Source organism: Ricinus communis, chromosome 8, assembly GCF_019578655.1.
Source record: "Ricinus communis isolate WT05 ecotype wild-type chromosome 8, ASM1957865v1, whole genome shotgun sequence".
NCBI lineage: Eukaryota > Viridiplantae > Streptophyta > Magnoliopsida > Malpighiales > Euphorbiaceae > Ricinus > Ricinus communis.
Window position 1 is genome coordinate 6246909 of NC_063263.1, and position 23700 is coordinate 6270608.

Genomic DNA, 23700 nt, shown 5'->3' on the forward strand with positions numbered 1-23700 from the left:
GGTGAACAGATACCTCTACAGAACATGGAAAAAATGCATGAGCACTTTCTAAAACCTGATGGTCATTAAGTAGTACTGTATCGAAGTTCACAGAGTGAAGGGAAAAAAAGGCAGCAAAAGTAATAACATGTATTAAACAGGGAGGAGAAATCTGCCATTATTATTTACTCAATTGTCCTTGCCAAAGAGAGTTTTCTTTCTGAAATGGTCAGTGCAACAGAAAAACCTTCAGTCCATTGCAAACGTATCCAATTTTTTGAGAGAGATCCAAGCATGAACATACAAAGAAAGAATAACAAAATATAGTTGTTGGGAATTAATTACCAAAATCTCAAGTGCTAGAATACAAAACATTATATTCCCCTGAACAGCCATTGAATATATGAATAAATACAATATGCAGAGATTTCATGGAGAGGCTATCCAATTTCATGCCTCTACCTGAAATTCCTGTGGCCTTTAACAGCCTTTTTCTGCTTCTCCTAACAAATAATTATGAACTTTTCTCTTTTAACTAAACATACACACGTATTCCTACCAAAAAAGAATAAAAAATTAAGGAAGAAAAAAAGAAAGATAGAAGAAGATATGAACATCAGAAAAATCATGTGGGACAATTGTCCCAAAGTGCACATTTAAATGTACAAGCACACAGATCATTCAACTGAAGTCCCACCTTGTGTATTCTCTTCGCACAAATCAGACTGTGATTTACTAGGAATCAGAAGGGGAGGTGACCACTGATCTGGAACCATCAGAAAATAGGTAGTCATTGCTTTCCTAAACCTTTTCTTGTATTGCTTGGGAGAAATAACAGTTGGGGATGCATTCTTCGGCCCACCAAGTATGCCCGTCGCCTTCACCCATGTTTCCAGGTGCTTGTCCCAAGTGTATTGCCTCATGAAATCAATGATTCCAAGAACTAATTCATGCGTTTGTTCATCCACCCCAACCAGTAATGAATAATCCATTACATCGATGGACTGCACCAGCACAAGCACAAAACAAATTAAAACAGAAAAGAAAGATTATTTTACCTGGAATTATGAGCAACTTACGAACTATAGGCTTCAGATGAGTAATATTTAGAAGTCAACCCAGCAACCCATCTACTTCCACCCCACCCAAAAACGTAAGAGACAGCAGGGACATAGACAATGACATGCACCAATACAGTTTTCACACCTACCGCAAGAAAAGAAGTATCGTTCCAGACGGCTCTCTCCAACAACCTCTTTGCCTTGTTTCCAACAAAAATAGGAGAAGTTGGCATTGCTTCAATCAAGTTCTGATCCAGCAGAACTTTATTGCTCCCACTAGAATCAGGATTGTATCGTGATCGAGAAGATCCTTTAAGATCATAGAGGCGGGTTACATTCCTTCCGAAAAGTAGGTTCTCCATGACCAGCACATCCATTTTTGATTCTTTTCCACCTTTCAGATGCTTTGATGTAACCTTCCAATATTAACACAATTATAGACATATTAAATTCCAGGAAAAATATATAACATAAAATTCTTACAATTTTGCAAAGATGACAAATACAAAGATCCTTCAATTTTACCATTTTTTCCTAATTCTAATAAATTTTATGCAACTGTTTTAACCAAAATTGAACTGAGACTACCACCACAAATTGATGGACTGACTTTAAACAGCATTTACAGTTAAGACGTTCAAAAGATTATTTACAGGTAGCTCCCAATTAAACCATCTATTTTCATGTGTTGTTCATTCCCCCAGTCCCTCCTTTCCACTTCTATAGCTCCTTTTAAAGCTTATTTGATTTATCATGGACTGATTAACAGACTAAGATTCAGACCATTTGACTGACCCAAGTGCCTCGCCCAGAAATTGTCTCAGTTACTGCCATACCTTGGGCAGTTGATAATGGCAAAGCTAGGTGCATCCATGCATTGATCAGTGACAAGATCACAAACTTCTGGCGTCATGTTACATTTGTACGTCCAAGTAATCATAAAATTACATTCTTAACTTTAACTTCCCACCATATTCCTTTCCCCTTTTAGGTAAAGATGGAAATGATTTATAATAACATGACATTCCTTTTATTTTTTAGCAATTGCCTCAGTTTTTAGCTCTTTTCCCCACATTGATCAATATATGCGCCAGTTCTTAGTTGAATATATAGTCACAGCATGTCAATCAATGAATGGGTTTAGCAAGCTGTAAGCTTAAACCAAACACCTAGGAACTGCATTTTCTATTTGAGGTTTACGACTTGAGTACCTGATAAATCCCCAAAATTTTCGCCAGGCATGTTGGACTTCTTGAGCTAATTGATTCAGAGAGGTACCTGAAATATTCAGGAGCAAATTTTATAAATGACTCCAATTCTGTCTTTGTGACTTGTTTGATAATAAAGCGATCATCCAAGGTTTTTGCAAAGAAGACATTGCTCTTTCCACCTTGAGCTCCCCACTTCTTACAGCGGCTGAGAGACCTTATAAAATCAAGCTCAGATGGGCAACATCTATTCCTTAAGGCTTCAAACCTCTTTGCATAGTAACAAGTCACAGAATATTTCACCTTGCCAAGTGGGCCTTCATCTCCAAAAGAAACTCTAGCATGCATAGTCTTTGTGTAAGAGAGTGGGTCTAAAACTAGAGGGCTATGAGATCCAGACATAGATAGGATACTTTCATCTGTATATCCAAGGCTTCTATGAGAATCAATGGTGACTTCATCAGCAGAGTGGAATGACTGAGAGGTCAGATGATCAGATAAATTTGAGGAGTAATTGGCATCCCCACCTTCTTTAATTCTCTCCCCGTCATCAGCCAGTTGGTCCTCATACTCCGGTGACAGGAGTGCATAAGCTATAATGCTTGTGGGCTCATCATCAAATACAGGAATGACAACATCACGTACACCCATAGGCAGGAGAAGCCTAGCGCCACCCTGGAGTTCCAACTCCCTAAAGGAGGACACATAGACTGGACTGTATTCTCCCATTGTCTCAAGCTTCTCAGGGCTTGCATAAAAAGTCTTGTTCAGTGATCGGTAGAAATTTAAGAAAGGCGTTCTCAAGTAGCCTCCAACTTCTTCCATATTATCAGAGCCCTTGGTAGACAATGCAGGTGAAAGTGCATTGCTGACCTTGGACCCATTTGGGTCTTGCAGTTGGCTGTACAAATCTAGTCCCTCCATTGCTGTAGATGTGGTTGACAAATCTGCTACAGCTGAATCAGAAAGCACACTGGAGTCATCCTTAACCAGTCCAATTCCAGGATGATTTTCACCTGTCCATGCAGCATCAAGGGTATCAGACAAATTTGACACAATAGGAACCTGTCCCTCAGAAAGAGTCCTGCGAACATTTCCACTGTGCTCTAGACCATGGGGTTGATCACAGGTGGGCATGGCCCCAGAAAGTTCAGCACGGTCATTCTTTTCATGATTAGGATCCTGACTCATGTCTATATCTCGATGGACTGTTTCTGACTGGTCAGAATTAATGCCAAGTCCCCCTTGGCGATCAATTTTAAGCAGCTTTGCCCCTACAGGAAGAGAGTCAAAACTACCAAAACCTTTTCCTGCCTTGTCATTCACATTCATTTCATTGAGCTGCTCAGTACTGGCGAAGGCTTTTTCCTCATGTCCTGTATTTGAGCAATTCAAATCATCCTGAAGGCTGTTATTGTCTAAACTGGCTGCATAAATTAAGCGGTGGTCCCACATATAAGATTGGAACACTAACTGTCTCCGCAGTCTATTTATCTCGAGAATGTCAATAACAGGCTGACCCTTTTTCGCTTCCTTGTTCAAAGCTCTTTGGAGTGAATCCTAAAACATTGTTGAAAGCAATTAGAATTTGGATAATAAATGTAGCAATATATTTTATATTTTGTTTCAGCTAAAACTGCTCTTATGTAAACCATTCCGATGTGAATATGTACAAGAAACCAAAACCTTTTCCATGTTGAAATAAGATGAAATTCAGAGACACATGAGGATTCATGTAATTCTGATTTTATGACCGGGCCGGTCACTCTCAAGATTAGGAAGGATTCAATTAGAAAAGCTCTGATAATTACAAGGTCGCAAACTTTGTTGATCATGAATCCAGTTGTGCTGGATGAGAAGGATATTAAATACCACCAATTTAAAGATGAGAGTACACTTCAATAAAAAGCAGAAAAATAACAAACTGTGGACCAACAATTAACTAAAAGGCGGTCATGTGTATATTTCCAGAAAAATTCAGAGAGTATTTGTGAATATCTTCAGTTCAAATAACATGCTACTTAGACTAGGAGTTCTCGTTTCATCTAGAAGCATGCGTGCTATTTGAATAAATAACATAAATGCAGTGGATATACATATAACATGGACCGTAGGATATAATATTTGTGCAATTAAGGGCTCGAAGAGTTGAATATATGGAGAAAAACCTACCTCAAATTCTGTCTTCTCATTTTGTAACATTGCTTCAAGTTCTCCAATCTGGCGTCTTGATTCAGGTAGTTTCATGCCACTGTTACCTGGTCCCAAACTAGATTTTTTCTGTGCAATTTGACTTAGAGCATTGAGCACATCAGAAAATAGAAGCTCTGCCCGGTTAACAACCTGTCATGATCAAATGACTAAATCACCCAAATGTGGATCAACTCAAATAGAATATTGAAAAGTAAAAAGATTTCAATTACTGCACCTCATCTGTTTCTTTTTGTATCCATTCCTGGTTCTCAGAGTTGAAATCAAGTTTCAGGGGTGGAAGATATACAGAAAGAACATTAATTGATGCATACCGAAAGCAAGCAACCATATTCCCAAATCTGCACATGTAAAGTCGGTAAGTAACACATACGCAAAATGCATGTATTACTAAAAACGAACAGAAAGAATGAAATGGTTTTAGTTACTCTGCTTGTAGTAGTCCATGTTAAATGGATGCAGCTATGCAAACAAGTATAAAAACCAGTTTAATTGAACTTATAACATGTGCTTAATGTACCAAACTACTCAGAGAAAGAGGTATACTAAAGCTGATGCCATCCAACAAGGTCTCAATCAAGATCTTGGTCTATAATGTACCACAACTTAATTTTCACGATTAAGATCCCACATAATCCATGGTGTTGATGTTTTCCACATTAGGAAACCAACTGCCAGTGACGATGAAATTATAGTTTTCCACACAACACAAAGCACATAAAGATATTAAGAAAAATACCCATAAAAACGAAGACAATCCCTATGCAGGGAATGACCACAGCTTGCCACCCTGCTTGCTGCTGCATGGTTTGAAAAACTGAGCTCCAAAAATTTCCCAAAAGATAAACCCCAAGCGGCATCAGACATCACTACTCTACGAGTAGCTGGAGGAAAACCATTGGTCCGGGGACACCTCAAGCATCTGTGCCACATCCAGATCTTCCCATCTTTTTCACCTGGTAGGAGTATTTCTGATAGCTTCTTAACAGATATAGTGAGGGTGCCTTGTCGATGCGTATAACAATGAACATGTGCTTCTGACGGCATCTCACAAGATTGACAAGTGTAACTCTAATAAATAATTAAGATTTGTCAGCTTTTAAATATGAAGCCTATAACAGATCTAAGATGAAAAGGGACTTACTTGATCAAATAAATGGTCTCGCAAAAATCGACCCAAAGGTTTGTCAAAACTACCATAATACTTAATTCGAAAAAGATGAGATCTTTCACAAACAGTTCCCTTCCAGACGCACCGGGAAGATAAGGAAACCAAGATGCTCTGATGATCTGAAGGTGATGGAGGAAATTCTTCTTTCAAAGATCCCGGCGCCTCCAAATTATTTTTATTTTCTGGTGCAGATGGTAACACTGCAATGTTCGACTGACTAGCAACCATTTTGCTAAGATTATTTTGAGAATGTTTTTCTATAATACCTTCTGAAACCCCAAAGCCATTAACAGTGAGATGCTCATCAATGGCAGCCACCTTGATGTTAGCTGCAGTCGTTTCTGATACAGGAGAACCTCCGTATTCAAACTTATTTTTCTGCTCAAAAGTACGGTAAGAATCTGAAACAACTTTCACTGTAAAAGGAACAGTAGAGAGAAATGAAGTTGGACTGATGCAAGATGTCGTAGGTGCTGTGGATTGAAAGATAGGACCATCAGCTAGTGGTTTCCTTCCAACATGACCAATAGAACTGATTGTTGAGTCGAGATAAGCAACGGGGACGTTGTTGGATCTCTGTGGTTCACTACTAGTTTGTGGTCCCTGAAGCTTTTCATTGGCAGGAACAGTAAAACCAGGTACAGTTGATATAGATCTCTCAATGCTTGAGGGTTTATCTGGGAGTGCCACTGTTATTGGAGAGTTCAGAGGGAGTTCTGGCAGAGATGCTCCTTCATCAGCAAGAAAAGAAGTCTCCAGAGCCAAGTGATATGCTGCAAAAACTCCATACTGGACCACATGTTTCACTTTCTTCAACTCATCCCCATTAGCCCCTCTAAGTAAAATCTGAAACAAATGGAACTAGAAGAGATAAACACAACTCTCTGGAGGATCCCATTGATCAGTGTCAAAGTTGTCAAAAATATCAATATCATACATGAAGGGCAGAGCTAAATATTTGCACAAATCCATGTTAATTTCACCTATAACTTCAAAGACGATCTCCAAAAGGAGATTATGGCATGAATTGACATATAACCATATGATGAATAAATTTAATCGGGCATCTGCCAAAAATTTCAACCTTGTCTATTTGGTGAATATGAAAATGAATATCTTACTATTACCAATCGTCATTATTATTGTATTTAAAATTTGAGTCTCTTACGATTATTAATGTAACTATAATTTAAAGTTTCAAGGACTTACAGTAAAGCCCAAAGGCTTTGGACAGTCTTCAAAATACATTAATGTCTTGACCAACTTTTTCCCGCCCTGGCCAGCAGTACCAAGATCTTCCAAACACCTTTCCACATGAAACATATCACAGTAGCCCAACTTTGGAGAAGAGAGATGATCAATTGAAGGAACTATTTGAGCACCTGTGCAACGGGCTATGCGCTCTAAAAGTGGCCTCTTGACATTGAGAACAAGTGATATGTCTTTAGCAAGAAGGTATTCCTGTGCAAATCGCGAAACTGATTTCTCCACTACAAGAATATCAGGTTGATGAGCATCTATCTTTGCCACTGCCATCTTTAGATGGTCCATTTCCTACAAAAGAAAGAAAACTATGAGAAAGCAAACAAAAGAGAAAAGTTCAAGAAAATGAAAATAATTGCACTTGAACATAGAGAAGTAATAAGTGGCTGCATGAAACATGATGGGCTGGGGGAAGAAGGTCTTTTGTTATAGGGTCACAACCTGCTGCAGCAGAGTATCAAAACTTGACAAGTGGTTAGAAACTCGCTGATACTCAAGCGCCCCTCCAAGGATGAGCAGTCGAGGTTTCTCTATTTTGGAGGTCATTCGACGGTGAGCTACATTTTTCTTACAAACGACTCCTTTGACCACCACACTAAAAAAGAAGCAATCAGAAGCCAAGTAAGCAAAAGGAACTTAAAAAGCCTGCAGCAAGCAGAGCATATGAAACTAGCATTCACTAAAATAAGCACATACCTGTTCTAGTCTCAAATCCAGTTGCTTAAGCTTAAATGTGCAAAAATAATGTCATCCTATGAAAAGATTCCACTTTTCCGTTTCTACATTATCTTTTGTTAGAAGACAAAGGAAGATCCTTTACTAGAAGGTAACTGAAATTTCCAGCAAAGCATGCGTGCAATTACCAAACTTGAAGAGAGCTTATATTGCAATCCCTTATGAATTCTCCTTAATTTTTGAGTTATGTAGTATTTTTGCTCGCTAATGGACCTATGGGGAGAACCATTTTGCAGCAGCACTCATAGTCAAATATTAGTTTCTCTATATTTAGTGCAGTGTAGTGGATATCTAGCATAAATATGTCTAAATTATTTCATCAGCTAGTAGAAAGAAGAAGGTTACTTCATGAACACTTTTCAACAACCAGACTTTTGACAGCATCAAAAACAATTCTGTAGCCACTGCCGTAGCCTTTCCAGTGTTTATCCGTTTATGTCAGTTCACATTGAGGAGATTTCTCTAAGCATGTGGAATGAGACATCACACTCTGTTATGCATGGACAATGGGAATGATTGTGGGAATTACCTCTCAGAACGTCGACCAGAAGCAATGCATTTTACTTTCACATATCCACCAGGGTCCATTCCTCCACCTTTACTCATATCTGGCTTTAACAGTGTTGCAGCCTCCCATGACAGAGATGTAATGATTTCCAACCAGCTGTCTTTATCATCTTCATCACCCACAGGAATATTCTCAACCTGTAATAACTGAGATACCAGAGCCCTGAAATGCCCATCAACCACATTCTTTATGGCCTTCTTGTGCTCCTCACTCGATTTATCTTTATTACGAAATTCTCCACTTCCAAAACTGCTTGAGGTGCGCAAGCGTCCCCACTCTCCAGCTGCATGCCCCTCGTCATCGTCGTCATCATCATCAAATAAACCAGCTTCCCTCTCATCTTCTTCATCTTCTGGTTCTGGGGGAAGCCAGAGAAGTCCATTGTTCTCAAAATCCACAGGTTCAGCATCCCTGTTATCCCCCGGATACATGGAAGAGGTCTCCTCCTCATCATCCATACCATGCTCAATTTTTTCCCCAAGTTGTTGCCCTCCTTCCAAACCATGTGAGCCAAAACTAGGGTTTATGGGAGAGCTGCTTAAACTTTTTGAGTCAATATTTTCTCCATCAAGATGAGCTTTATGTGATCCCTCATCATTGCTCATGTCATCAAACTCATCTCGATGAAAGTACTCGTTCACTTGGGGGAAACGCCTTGCTTCAGAATCAGCCCGAAAAACCCCATATTCGTCATCATCATCATAACTCCTAATGAAAAAGAATAACCAAGCATCAAAAATGCAATTGTTATGTATGAATAAACATATATTATGCATGAGTGGCTTGAATTTGAGTATTCTTTTTTCCTTGGTCAGAACCCACTAAAAGTGTTGTCGACTTGTCGCTAATAAACTTTCCCGTCCCATATGAGAATGGAAAACTGGAGCATTTTCTGTAATTTTGCTTGATAATGAAAAAAAAAAAAAAGATTCAGCATCCTCTAACAAATGCGTAGTTTTGAGAATTTAAGTACACTTTCAGTAACTAATAAATGGTGTGCCAGTTTTTATAACCTACATGCATTAACCAAAAAGTTAAAGTAATTTGATTGTTATATTGCTAAGCATTTCTGATGCATACACTAGATAATAACTGCTGAAAGAGTATCTAACAGGGTATGATTATTGAACCTGTTCCTTGAAAATGCATATGGGTTTGGAGATTGATAGCTCATGTCTGCAACATGACCATTGCTCCTTCCCAATGTCACTTCTATTTGATTATCTGAATTTACATCCATCTCAGATGTTTGATGTGGGCTGGGACCTGCACTTTGTTGAGCTCGTTGATAGGTTCCAGCCGAGTATGGCATCGAGCCAAGAGTGAAGCTACTACTGTTAGCAGTGCCAGTAGACTTAGAGCTGGCCAAACTTGCAGCTGATGGTGAACTACTAAGATCCAGGCTAGGAACCTGGATTCCATTATCAAAAGTTGTTATCCCTTGCTGCCATTGTTTGAAACAATAATTACATACCCGAATTTTCTCCCACTCTTCCCTTGCAGTATTTGGATCACTTGATGGGACAGGAACTGAGTTGGTTGTACACTTAGCACAGAAGACGCGACCACAAAGTCGACAATGGTGCCTACGGTTAATTATTGTGAACTGAGAATCACACTCATAACATACCCTACAACTCTGATCGGGCATCCAAAAATCCCTTGACACACTAGATGGCTCAGACCGCCAAGGGATCCAAGATTTCAATAGGCCAACTAGCTCAGAGAACGTCTTGTCAGATGAATCCATCTACAATCAATCCTCACAGCCCCGTTCATCATGCTATATTCATTTGCCACTCATACGAAACCTTATCCCAAAAGTTTTAGCTCCAACTCCAATTAAGAAACAAAATCCTAACAGACACTAAAAGAAAAACTATGCTGCTATCACAACGCACTCCAATACAAGAACTTGAGATAATCACATCCCAATCACCCAGGGCAGCTCCTACTCTTCTTATCTAAATCCAAAAACTGAATCTGCTTAACAAACCACAGCCTCCTCTTATAAACCTCGATCTAAACTCAACTTCTACGGAAAAAAGCTGATATATGACTCTTAACCAGTTGACTACAGCTTCAAACCCAAGACCCTAATTCAATTGTGCACAGACCCGATAGAAGAAAAGAAAACATTAAAACACCCAGAAGCTTCGAACTGTACAAAACCATGAAAGTACCGTCTCAATGAATCAAAACACGCTTCTTTGAATAAAACCAACTCATATCCATCTGTCCTCTAGAACTAAATTCCACAAATTTCAAAAGGAAATAACGGAGACAAATCTGTATATATGCGTATATATCTACCCTATGTAGATATTAGAACAAAATAAAATATACAATTCTAACAAAAATGTTACCTTTGAAAGAAAATTAAGAACAACAATAAGAACAACATCGCAATCGAAGATCTTTCTTCTCCAAAAAACTAGTGCCACGTGGTCAATGAATCCGTGACAAAAGGGTAGGTGGTGTGAGATATTGCAAAAAGCTCGCCTACCCAGATAACGATTCTTTAAAGGAACCGATATGATCCAATTCAATTCTTGATCACAGTCATCACCAATTTATAATCATAAGAAAACAAAATAAAATGCCTCATTTCATTGATTTTCTTTGTCATATAGAAAAACTCAGTAGAAGAATAAGAAGAATATAAATCAACGTTATAAAGAAAAATAATTTAGAACCCGAACCCATCATCAAATACCACCTGATAATTAATTTCTTGAATTAATGATCAGATAATTCTCTGTTAATTTAATATTAAAATATTCAGTCCTTTTTGTTTCTTTTCATTTTCTTTGTTCCTTTTTCTTTTCTTTACTCTCCAATTTATGATGGTAATTTTCCAATTTTTTATCATTATTATTATTATCAATTAGTTTTAATAAATGTTAGTATATATTATTATCATGTTGTTGCTAATTAAATTAAAATAATAATTTGTCACATTTTCTTTTTCTTTTATGGTTTCATTTTCTACTGGCATATATAGAGACACATTTGATAACGTGGGTTCACGTCCACGGTACCATTTATAGGCTCGACCCTATAAAACCATAACTTGGATATAACTAAATAAAAATAAATGAACAAATAAAACGACGTCATTTGATAACCAGAAGACGGCAAAGACCCACAACGGTATTTTTGTTTTTTCTAGGCCTAAAAAAGCCTTCCAGTTTCTTATAGAAAAATAATATTTATTTTTCGCATATTTCTTATTTGAAGGAAAAAATGGAGAAAAAGAAAGTGGCAGATATTTTTGGAGTTTGGATTGTTGACTGCTGACTAAGTGACAACTGTAGCCTCTCATTTGCCAATTTTTATTTGAACGTTATTAAATCTGTTATAAAATAATAATAAAAATAAATTGATGGCTATGCTAGGTTTAAGGGTAAGCAAGGAATTAAAGAAAAACATTTTGGATTTAGATAATGTGATATATACTTATAATTTTAGATTCAGTGACATGTTTTAGTCATTAATCTAAAGACATACTTTGCTTGTGTTTTAAGCAAATATGTTTTTGTTTAGTATCATATTACCAATTCAAAACGGATCACTTAAAGAATATTGATGATAATGATGAATGATGATACATGAATGGTAATGCTAATTAGCTATTAAGGGTGAACTTTTTCATCTAAAATAAGAATTTATTTTATTTATATGGTAGACGATATTGTCAGATAATGATTATATTTATAATATAATTTACCGATTTATTAAATGATATTTTATTATTTTATATAATGAAATGATATTTTAAAAAGATGATTGTTGATTATTAATAGCAATAATAGAGTGTAGTTATTTTTTATTTATTTATCATTTTAAAGCATTGATTAATTAGGATCAATATGTTTTGACTTTGGATGGATGCAATTTGAGTCCTTAGTGTATTCTGATAAATTTATATGTTATGAATTTTAATATTAATTTCTGTTAATATACTTTAACTATATGTATAATTTTCCTGAAAAATAAAATAAAGGATGAAGATGAACTAGGATAAGAATCATGAATTGTATTGATGATTAAAAAATAAAAGTAAGTTTCTTGTAGGATTTGCTAATGTTATTATTATTGTAGCCATACAAGTTTTATTTTCTTAAATATTAATATTGAATTAATAAGTATATTTTAATATAAAAAAATAAAAATACACACTACACATATAAAGAGAATAAAAATGAAAGGCAGCGAGGTTTCTATTATGCAGCCAAACATATTTTAATTTCTATATATATAAATGTAGATTTTAATTTTAGGCATTTTAGATAGGCGATCCATCGTCCGCGTGTGACTGCCTTGACATTTATCGGCCTTCTAAGGTTGTATAATATGTACAAATAATACGACTGGGATCTGTTTTTCTTTTTTATTAAAACAAATAAAAATAAAAGCAAAAGTGGAAACTAGCTGGCAATTGGTTGAAATAACAGATTTCATCTAATATTTATTTATACTGATTCTTTTATATTACAAATTATTTGTGCATTAAAAAAGAAAATCACACACTAAAAAAATATATCTTAATTTTTAAGATCAAAAGTCTTTAAATAAAGATGTCTGCTTGCCAATTGAGTGAAACACTAATAAAATTTCCAACAGAAATTTGTTAGATATCAATTGAGCTTGGGCTGCACCATTAGAAAGTTAAAAGGTTTGTTTTAAAAATGTCACAGAGACATAAAATAATTATAGAAATATCTATAAAAATTGCTAACAATAAGAATATATAAAAATAAAATTTTATTTGTAAAATATTTTAAAATGAAATTATTGAATTAATTTTTTAAATGAAAAAGTAAATATATATATACAGATAAAAAATCTAAAACATGTTAATTTTTGTAAAATATGATTACATTTTATGATATTAGTGATGAATATATTAATAATATTATATATAAAAAATAAGATAAATTGTTACACAGTAAAAATATATATATTTTGTATATATTAAAAATATATATGTCTAATATATTAAGTACGCATTAACTATCTCAACTTCTTGCAAATGAAATAAAAATATAAATCTAAAAATGGTGTACATTTGCTAATTGATAGTATACTTTATATATCTGAAATTTTTTAAAACCAAATTAGATTTAATTCAAATATTCAACAATAAAATGATATAAATAACAAAATATAACATACATTAAGTATTTAAAATTAATTTTAAAAAAATATTAGCAAAAATAAAAAGATATTTATAAAAATAATTTAAAATAATTTTAAAAAAATAAAAAATAAAAAAATCTAAAGTTATTTTTGAAAAATTAGGTAAATAGTGCAATTTTCTCGGAAGTTAATCCAGCTTGGGTTAGAAAATTTGATTTATAACAGAAACCCACATGAAGGGCTTTGTCGCGCCAAATCATGGCCCGCCCAATTATAATACCTTTCAACAAATGAAACCTACACGTCTATATTTCGTGGTGGGAATGACTCAGCTACTTCCTATATAAATTACTTATCTCACCTGTTAAATTTATATAATTTATTCATTTTCGTCCAATAAAAAATAAAAAATAGTTATTTTTTACATTCATAAATAAAATTTGATCTAATATAAAAAAGTAATACTTTTACAGCATGAAATATATGTATTATAAATATTTTTAAATAATAAAAATATATTTATAATTATTTGGACGGTGAGATTCTATAATCTATGGATTTAATTAAAAATTAAATTTTAATTCTTAAGATACATATAATGAATTAACAACTTTCGAACTTTCATAAAAATAAATAAAACATTAGAAAAAAATCTTTGTTGTTAAATTATTTATTTATTCACTTAAATGATACTGTTTTTTATTATGGAATGAATCGACAATTTCAATACTAACTCGATTAATTTTTTATTACTATCTCTAAAATTATAACCATTTTAATGGATTTTAACTGGTAATTTCACTAAAGGCTAAAATTAAGCTGAATATTAAATTACATTTATAAGATTTTAAAACTTAAGAATTACATGCTATATTTAAAAGGTACAAAATTTATTTTATAATTAAATCAAATACAATTAAATTTATGAATTTTACAGAAAAAGTTGATCTAAAATCTCTCAATCCTTATAACTTATATATATGGAGAGGAATCATTTTTAATATAATAAAAATAGCAAAAACTAATTAGATGAGGCAAGCAAACTCACCTCCACTAAGACTCTCTTACTTATCCAAGCACAAAAAGAGCCTAAAGGGTCAATATAATAACAATTAACAATCCATTTGCTACAAAAATAACCTAAACTTTGAAAGCAGACAAATTAATTCAATATTATAAAAGGTCTCTAGCAACTGGTAGTAATTCCAAAGCCGCCCATCATAAATATATGTGAAGAGAGAGGAAGACATGTGTGAATTAGATGTTAAATAGCACTAAATCTAATCCGACAGTGAAACCATGTCACTATTAGTTCATATTTTTTAACCATTAATTGGAGTTGATGTTCGCTATTAATTCAATGAGTTTAACCTATTTAAAGAAGAAATATGAATATTTAAGTAACCATGATAAATAATTACATTTTAATATAAAATATAAAAAAATAAGTATTGACTATTAAGAAAGCAATTATTTATAATAATTATTATTCCTATTGACGAAATAGTAAATTGCAATTTAAAAAAAAAACGTTGTACTTAATAAGTCACATATTGATTTTATAAGTGTCATTTGACGAATCCAGTTGTTTGAAAATCATATTAAATCTTTTAATTTCTTTTCACTGCTCCCATTAAAAGAGATTCAATACTTCTATAATAAAATATCATAAATTCTTATAGAAAAATGACATTCTTATAATATAGAACCATAAAATTTTTCAGAAAGATTAATATTTATACTAATTAAATATAAAAGAAAAGAAAGTAGACCACTACCGATCTAAAAACTGAAATTCTTATAAAAATAAGAGAAATAAGAAAAAAAGAAGAAGGGAAGAGACGACTTTGTCGAGGTTAATATTTAATTGTAGCCAGCAAGTTGGTTTTTAGCTTAAAGCATTTGATAGACTAGTCACATATCCACTAAAATGCATTTAACATATATATTTAGATATTTTGGCACGGTTTCAATAGAAACCAGTTCGGTCTAATTTGGCCGTATTGGTTTTAATCAGATTTTATTAGTTAATTAAATGTTTAGACCGATTAAATTGATTTAAGTTGATTTCTTTTTTTATAAATGTAAGAAATTTAAGAAAATATATTAGAATATTCAGATTGACGGTTCAATCTACTGAACCGGTGATCGGGATGTCGACTGGTTGGATGACTAACTCAACCTAACACATCATTAACTGCCAAGGTGGATGCAGGAAAAAGAAACGAAATTAAGGAAAGGCTTGAGCATTGGAAGTGCGTAATCTGGAATACACTACAGAGGATTTGGTGTGGAAAACCTGATGAAATCTCGAGTTTGGCACAGTTGTATATGACATGGTCTAAAGTGATAAGGTTCCATTTGTTTCATATAACAATAACGAATAACATTAACATTTTTGCTATATAAAATCGTTGCTGATTGCACATCATGATATCTTTCTTTAATCTTTTCAAGAACCGGCCAATGTATACAACAACAACTGTTTCCCCAAGTTGGCATTTTATTTTCAATTTCATATGTGGTCAGGATTTTTCTTTTTTCTTTTTTCCTTTTCTTTTAAATTTTGTAAAAAAAAAAAAGAAGAAGAAGAGATGAAAGGAACTAGGAATTAGTAGTTGTTTACAGTATACCCAGTTCACTCTAATTCTGGCTCTCAAACGAAAGAAATTTATAATTAGCAACTGAATTAATATGCCCACAGAGACCAAAATTAAAAGATAAGCTCACTATATAAGTTATATTATCTTTTTTTTTTTTTTAAATTTACAATTATTGTATACAGTCGAAATAATAAATATGAATTTTAGGAGTACGCAACGAATTCCATAACGATCCAATTTACTTTAATTTTAGAATCGATATTGGATAATTATAACAATAAGATATTATACGTTAGCAAGTGGATTTGTATAAGGAAAGAGACCAAATATTATAAATAGCAAGTGAATTGTTGTACGGATCGAAAGTGACCAAATTAAATCAAAATATAGGCCAACTAGGGTTAGCATAGTTCGTACACAAGGCAAATAATTTAAGCTTCATGGGTCCTGAACCTGCACACTTTTCCTAAAAAATGAAAGAAAAAATAACGTCTAAGAATTTGGCAAAATTGGCATAATTGAGGCCTAACTTGACTGAAGTAACCCTTTGCCTAATTCCAACTTGTGTTATAATAATATGTTCTTTACTCACTCTCTATTTAAGCATTTAAAAGCTCTTGAGATGTTCAAAATTTAGAAACTAAACTAAACTTTCCTTATAGAGCTCAAGACATGTCAAAGATACATCCTCAAGCGCTTGTTCCTTCTTCAGCTCCTCCTTGTTACTTCACTTCTAAACAAGAAACTTTTACAATATGGATGAAGTCTCTAGTTCTCAATGGCAAGGGTTGCACTGTCTTCGATTCGAACGGCCTTGTCGTCTATCGTGTCGATAATTACAATTGTAAGCGTAGAAACGAAGTTCATCTCATGGATTTTAAAGGCGAGGTGCTATTCACTATACTAAGAAAGGTAAACAAGAGAATGATAATTATTTTATTTTATTCATTTTATCGTATTAGTTAATTGACTTGGGCTAAAGTTCAAACTCGAGATTTTGCAGCTTTGGAGACGGTTATAGTACTTATTCAACTACATCCAACTGGTGAAAGAATGTTAATTTAGTAGACTTTATTATAGCATCATTTTGTTCAACAACTAACATGCTTTATTCAATTTTCTTGTCTGTATAGAAATTAAAGCTGTGGGGTTGCTGGGAGGGGTATCGATCCATTGATGCAAAAATTAACGAGACGAAGCCAGTTTTTCAAGTAAGAAGACCTTTCAGGCTATTAAGAGGGGGATTGGCATGTAGTGTAATTGTGGGGTTAGACAAGGATCAACCATCAGCTCAGTATAATATAGTAAGTGGCTGGACTGGGAAGTCAATATGCAAGATTGTTGATATTTCTGGGATACTCATTGCAGAGGTAAGCTAATGTTTCCTTAATTAGAGTAATCATCCCTCTAATCAGTCTATTTGCTGGTCTCCTTTCAAATATTTGTCTTTCAAATCACCTTAATTTATACAATCACTAATCCAAGGCGATAGTTGAATTTTCTCTTTAGTATATCAATTTTTAGTTAATATTATGTGGCACATCAATTTTCTTTTTTAAAAATCACTCGTTGCTGTAGCATTCTAATTCATTAAACTTTAGTTCGAATAATTTGACATTATCTGATTGTTTCAACTGCAAAGAATGCTGCTCATTGGTATTGATGTAAAGTACGTTAATTTAATAACAGGTGAAGAGAAAGCAATCAGGAAGTGGGGTCGTGTTGGGTGAAGATGTATTGACAATGGTGGTGGAGCCATCTATCGATCATTCTCTAATCATGGGGCTACTTGTTGTCTACAATCTCATCAAGAGTAAAATTTGAAAGTTTTCTGAAAGTAATAGGAGTTTGATGTACAAACTAGTTCAGAAAATCTTTCCCTTATATATATATATATATATATATATACATACACACATGTATGCAACGATGTGTGAATTTGTTGATGAGGTGTTGTGTGTTATATACATGGTTTTGCTAGTTCAAATTTTCATTCTTCATATTGTTATTGATTTTATTATTATTTAGGATTGTATAGTTTCGTTCAACTCCAAATTAATACAGTAAGATGCCAATATTATTAATTAATACAATTGAAAGGGAGAAACTTATATTTGAGTCAAACTAACCCAACTAAAACTTATTTACTTTAATTGAAATAATGATGTATTTGGCATCATTAAAACAAAATAAAACCTTAAAATTTTGTTGGTAGAAGTGATCTAAGTCATGCCTTTAAGTAACAAAGTTGACATTTAAAAAAAAAAAATGAAGACTACACAACCGTATTTTTTATTTGCGTTACTGATGACATGCAACTTTCTTTTTTAAATTTTGTTGCATTAGAACTTTTTCAATTAAAAGCAAATTGTATCTATATACGGTGGATATATATTTTAATTTGTAAACTTGAATTTTTCTTTTTTTACTTGTAAAGAAGAATCAAATTCTCTAGATTGATATTGAACCCTAATCCATACTAAAGTGAAGTCCTATGTTAAATCTTGGATCCAACGATGTTCTTCTAAATTCAGAAATTTTTTAGAAATATTTAAAATCAATAAAAAAGTTTTTTTAAAAAATATTATTTTTTTAATTTTTTAAAATTTATAATATAGTTATTTTTTTATTTCTTTTTATTTTACTAAATGTAACAAAAGAAATAACTAAAACCGTAATTTTAAAAAAAAACTAAAAAAATTATATTTTAATATTTTAACATAATAAAAATATAAAATAAAATAATTAAAAATTTAACTAAAAATGGATATTATTATTATTTTTTTTTCTTAAATTTATATTTCTTATATTAAGATTCTTTTATATGTCTGGATTTAAGAGGGAGATCCAAGGATGAATTATTGGTCTCCCTCAACAAAGAAAAAGGAAAAGCAAAAAGAGAGGATGAATTATTGGACTAAATTTTATGAGATTTTTATTCACATGGAAAAACGTCAAAGGGCTCCTTATCACCACATATATATTGAAACCTAAGTTCTTTCACCTCTAATTGATATTCACTCATCAGGCACGTGGCATCACATGGAAGTTTTCTAACATAGCCATGCATGTGAAATCCACTACGTTTTATCTATAATAATAATACCATTATGAACTTTTACTGATTGGTCACGTACAGGTAGTGTAAGTAATACCATAATATCTATTACATGTCCTAAGGTATATTTGGACGACAGTCTCTAACTTTTGCCCTTTGTATTGCAGAAAGACTTTAAATTTCGATTTGTAATGTAAAACTCTTTTTAATTGTAATTTAATTAATAATGAAATTCTTACCATTAAATGATTAAAGAAATATTGACGTGTAATAATTTTTTCTTAAAAAAAAAATCTTAAATTTTTTTTGAAAGAAAAACGGAGCATGAGCTCAAACACTGATAGGAATCCGCCTAAAAAAGAATGTCCCTATAATGTCCTACTACATAATGTCTCTGACTTGGTAGGGCACATAGGAGAACTCATGGACACCAAAAGGAAGGTTCCAACCAGGGATGCAAGACTATCAGCCACGCCATTAGCCTCTCTGTATACATGGTGGATTTGGACACTCCAATCCTTTCGGATAAGATTCTGAGTACTTCCAATAAAAGGCATGTTGCTTAAGCAGTTACAATGCTCTCCTTTGATACTAGCAACAATCTCTTATTGTCTATCTCGACAATGATCCGGCGAATACCTAGTCTCTACGCTATGACCAGACCCTGATACACCCCTCATAGCTCGGTTGCAAAAACTGAACACTTGCCTATATTCATGGAGAACCCTTTAATCCATCTTCCTTCATAGTTGTGGATCACTCCTCCAGCAAATGAATTCCTGTTCCTTTTAACAGCGCCATCGCTATTAAGTTTTAACCAACCAAATGGAGGCGCTGACCAACCAATTAGTACGTCGCGTCTGTCAGGTTTGTGAGAAAGAAGCGAGTTCATGCGATGGACAATGTCTAGTTCTTGAACCCTCCTATGGATATCATCAGCCATTGGTACATCTTGTAGAGAACAATCACCCACCACAACGTCGCTGCGCCACATCCAAAGTTGCTAGCATGCAATGCCAAAGTAGTGACTCCAGCTCGCGCCATCCGACATAGATTTGGTAACCTGCAAGTTGAACCTAAGCCATCAGATGTATAAAACCAAGGCATAAAATCATGAGGGAGGAATTTATTCCATATCCTTTTAGCAAAAGGGCAGTCTCTAATAGCATGGAATACATCCTCCTTTGCAGCTTCACGACGGGAATAACTCGGGTCCTGAGAAAGATGACACCGCACGATTTCATCATTGGTCAGCAGCATGCCTTGAGCCACAAGCCAGAGCAACACGCAAATTCTTTGGGGACCATTCCACCGCCTAATTAAATCCTATAACCTTTGCTTAACCTCCCAATTCTCTTTAGCTACCAGCTTATAAGTAGATTTCGTGGAGAATTTTCCACTCTTGCTAGCCCCCCAATACATTAAGTCACACCCTCTATCATCGCTAGGGGGAAGGTAGAAGTTAAATTGAATATGAGCTGGGAGCAATGCGGAAAGCATACTCCAATTCCAACCTCCACTGTTGTCCACAAAGTGGCAGACTTTAAATTGCAGTTAGTCATTCGAAGCTGGCTGCCTAGCGTGATTTATTGATTCACCGACTACTACATATATATATTATATATATTATAAAATAAATTAGTAAGAAAGAGGCAAGTGTTATTTTTTCCTCTTAATTATAGTATAAATAATAATGTTTAAGTATTAGAATGAGCCAACAATTATAGTATTGACTCAACCTTTTCTTATTACTATTAGAATTCATACTATATCCGTAAATTTGATAAATAACTTTATTAAAATCTAGCATTAAAATTGATATTAAAATAAAATATAAAAATTAAAAATTTAAGAACTGTATCTAAATATAATAATAAATAATAAATATTTAGTACTAAATTTTTTTTTTGACAATTAAATCTTTTCATTATTATATAAAATCTAATTTTAAGATGATAAATTTCTTTTTATATAGGTTATAGATTAGAATATATAACACACGTTGATTAATAGTACATGGCAAATTGATATTGTCATCTTTGATTAATTATTATCAAAACGACATCGTACTTATGTCCGTAGGACGATATATTAATTTCATAAATTTACGCTTAATACACTCTAATTACCACATCAGCAAGAAAAAATGAACATACTCTCTCTGGGGAAAAAAAACCCGATTCTCTTAAATTTTCTCGAGAAAGTGACGCACCAATTAGTACCTTCTAATTTCTTTTTCTAAAGACACATGAGATGTGGTGGAGATCAGCCTCTTTCATTCTCGACAAACGACAGAACGACACCGTACAAGCAAACCCAGAAACCCTAACTCTCCCTTCTTCTTCTCCACCTCTATCTTCCATGGCCGATACTCTTCAAAACCCTAACCCTCACGCTAATTCTAACGTCTCCGCCTATTATCAGACACGCGCCGCTCACCATGGCGTCGTTACGAGCGACTGGCTGGCTCAGGCGCAGGCAGCCGTCGGCGGCCAGCCGGAGGATGTGGTGGCGCCTGTAAATGAGGTCAGAGTTGCCGGAAAAGCGTTTAGTGTGATTGATGAGTTTAATAATTGGAGAAAACAACCGGATTTAGCGGAAGCTGTTGCTGCGATTAGAGCGCTTGCTGCTGTTATTGGAAATAGTGAGGCTACTACCATGATGGAGCTTGAAATTGAACTTAAAAAGGCTTCCGATTCGCTTAAAGTTAGTGCATTTTTTCTTTTCAATTTTAATTGATTTAATTATGTTCTATCAATTAAAATACTACATTTTGGTGAGCAGTTGTGTTTGTAAAAATTGAAATTCGTTGTCCAATTAGAAGCTTAAACCATAAAATTGGGTTATTTGTACTCAGAGTGCAATGAATTTAATTGAAAATGAAATTGGTTTATTTATACTAGAGGTTTAAGTTATATAATTGAAAGGTTATTTAGACAGAATTGATGCTAGTGATTTATTTGTTACTTTTGAGAATTGAGGTGATCATTAACACTTGTATGTTGTCTTGTGGAGGCATGGGATACGACCTCTATCTCATTGACAGCAGGGTGTGATTTGTTTATGCGCTATGTAACTAGAACTTCAGCCTTGGAGTATGAGGATTTTAATTCAGCTAAATCTCGTTTGATTGAACGCGCAGAGAAATTTGGAGAGATATCTTACAAGGTATTGCTTTAGTTAATTAAAGGTCAATTATGTCGTTATTTTGTTAGTGGGGATATTTCTTCCTTTTACGTTACAAAGTATTGCTGCTTTTATGTTGCAGGCTCGTAGAATTATAGCGATGCTTAGTCAGGATTTCATTTTTGATGGTTGTACTATTTTGGTTCATGGTTTCTCTAGAGTCGTGTTGGAAGTCCTGAAGACAGCTGCACAAAATAAGAAGCTTTTTCGAGTGTTTTGCACAGGTTTGTTTCAGAACAATCTGTCATCTTTATTGAAGAATGCCTGAACTGGTTTAGTAATTATTTATCATGTAAGCCTAAGTTCTAGTCTTTGTCAATATGTGTGTCTGGTATTAGCTTTCATTCTATCTAAAGTTAGCTCACCTGTTATATCTATGCATTGCATATTGTCTGTGTCATTTCAGGTATCAAATGTGACAAATTAAAAAATCGCTATTTCTCATTGTACAATCATTAATAAGTTATGAATTTATGATCATTTGTTAACTATGATGTTTAACTAAAACACTTGGTGTCTTCTGGTTTTGATGAATTGATTTTTCTACTATAGCTTTTAAATTTAGGGTCAATTGACAGATTGCTCTTTTCTTTCTCTTGCCTTCTGTCCTCCCTCACTGCTAACTTTTCTATGCTTCTAAAAGTGCAGAGGGAAGGCCTGATAGGACAGGATTAAGGTTGTCCAATGAGTTGGCCAAGCTTGATGTTCCTGTGAAACTTCTAATAGACTCTGCTGTGGCATATACTATGGATGAAGTAGACATGGTTATTGTTGGAGCAGATGGAGTCGTTGAAAGTGGAGGTATAATTAACATGATGGGAACATATCAGATTGCCCTAGTGGCACACAGCATGAATAAACCTGTTTATGTGGCTGCTGAAAGCTATAAGGTATGCTGAGTTTTGTATTTAGGATGAGATATATAGTAATAATTTATGTTCCTTTGCATAAAGCACTCGGTTAACTTGCTTAATAACTACCACTGGCTTGTCTAAAACATTGCTGTATAGGCTATTTGAAATAAGTTCATTGATCTGTTTTGTCAATTTGATGAAGAGTTATATATGGATTCTCTGCTTTGCAGTTTGCTCGCCTTTATCCATTAGATCAGAAAGACTTGGCTCCTGCATTACGCCCGATTGATTTTGGTGTACCCATTCCATCAAAGGTGGAGGTTGAGACATCTGCCAGGGATTACACTCCTCCTCAATATCTGACATTGCTCTTTACAGACCTTGGCGTACTCACTCCATCTGTTGTTAGTGATGAATTGATTCAGCTATACTTGTAGTAATTTTTTCGGCTATACTTTAGTCATGCTTGAACCTGAATTTAATATTTTTAAATTTTATGTTGATAGAAACTGATCCCTATTATAGTTTTAGACATAATCTATACGAATGCGTTGTATTCTGTTGACAAATTTGAATCCAATTGCACTTGTGCATTTTATGGATGGGCAGTTAAATCCATCCTTATTATTGATAGCAAAATGATAGCATTTGCATAGCGGCC

At 33.9% G+C, this 23700-nt stretch overlaps 2 protein-coding genes across 4 annotated transcripts; one reads left to right on the forward strand and one right to left on the reverse strand.

Moving 5' to 3' along the window:
- Positions 1–293: 293 nt before the first annotated feature.
- LOC8276557 (1-phosphatidylinositol-3-phosphate 5-kinase FAB1B) lies at positions 294–10948 on the reverse strand. 3 transcript variants are annotated; one of them, XM_048378282.1, is made up of 12 exons: positions 10563–10926; positions 9327–10357; positions 8158–8904; positions 7335–7488; positions 6840–7184; positions 5604–6491; positions 5199–5530; positions 4677–4800; positions 4421–4591; positions 2252–3808; positions 1190–1456; positions 294–983 (listed from the first exon to the last, which is right to left on the reverse strand). In XM_048378282.1, the coding sequence occupies exons 2-12, from the start codon at positions 9944–9946 to the stop codon at positions 657–659; spliced, it is 5532 nt and encodes a 1843-aa protein (XP_048234239.1). In that variant the 5' UTR covers positions 9947–10357; positions 10563–10926; the 3' UTR covers positions 294–656. The 3 variants fall into 3 exon arrangements, with proteins under 3 accessions (XP_048234239.1, XP_048234240.1, XP_048234241.1); XM_048378283.1 differs by having other exon boundaries at positions 5604–6476; positions 9327–10924; XM_048378284.1 differs by lacking the exon at positions 294–983 and having other exon boundaries at positions 1298–1456; positions 2319–3808; positions 9327–10948.
- A 5628-nt stretch (positions 10949–16576) lies between these two features.
- On the forward strand, positions 16577–23678 carry LOC8276560 (methylthioribose-1-phosphate isomerase). The gene is made up of 8 exons (XM_002532908.4): positions 16577–16853; positions 17075–17311; positions 17631–17735; positions 21253–21705; positions 22015–22167; positions 22268–22409; positions 22834–23075; positions 23270–23678. The coding sequence occupies exons 1-8, from the start codon at positions 16614–16616 to the stop codon at positions 23474–23476; spliced, it is 1779 nt and encodes a 592-aa protein (XP_002532954.2). The 5' UTR covers positions 16577–16613; the 3' UTR covers positions 23477–23678.
- Positions 23679–23700: the final 22 nt, after the last annotated feature.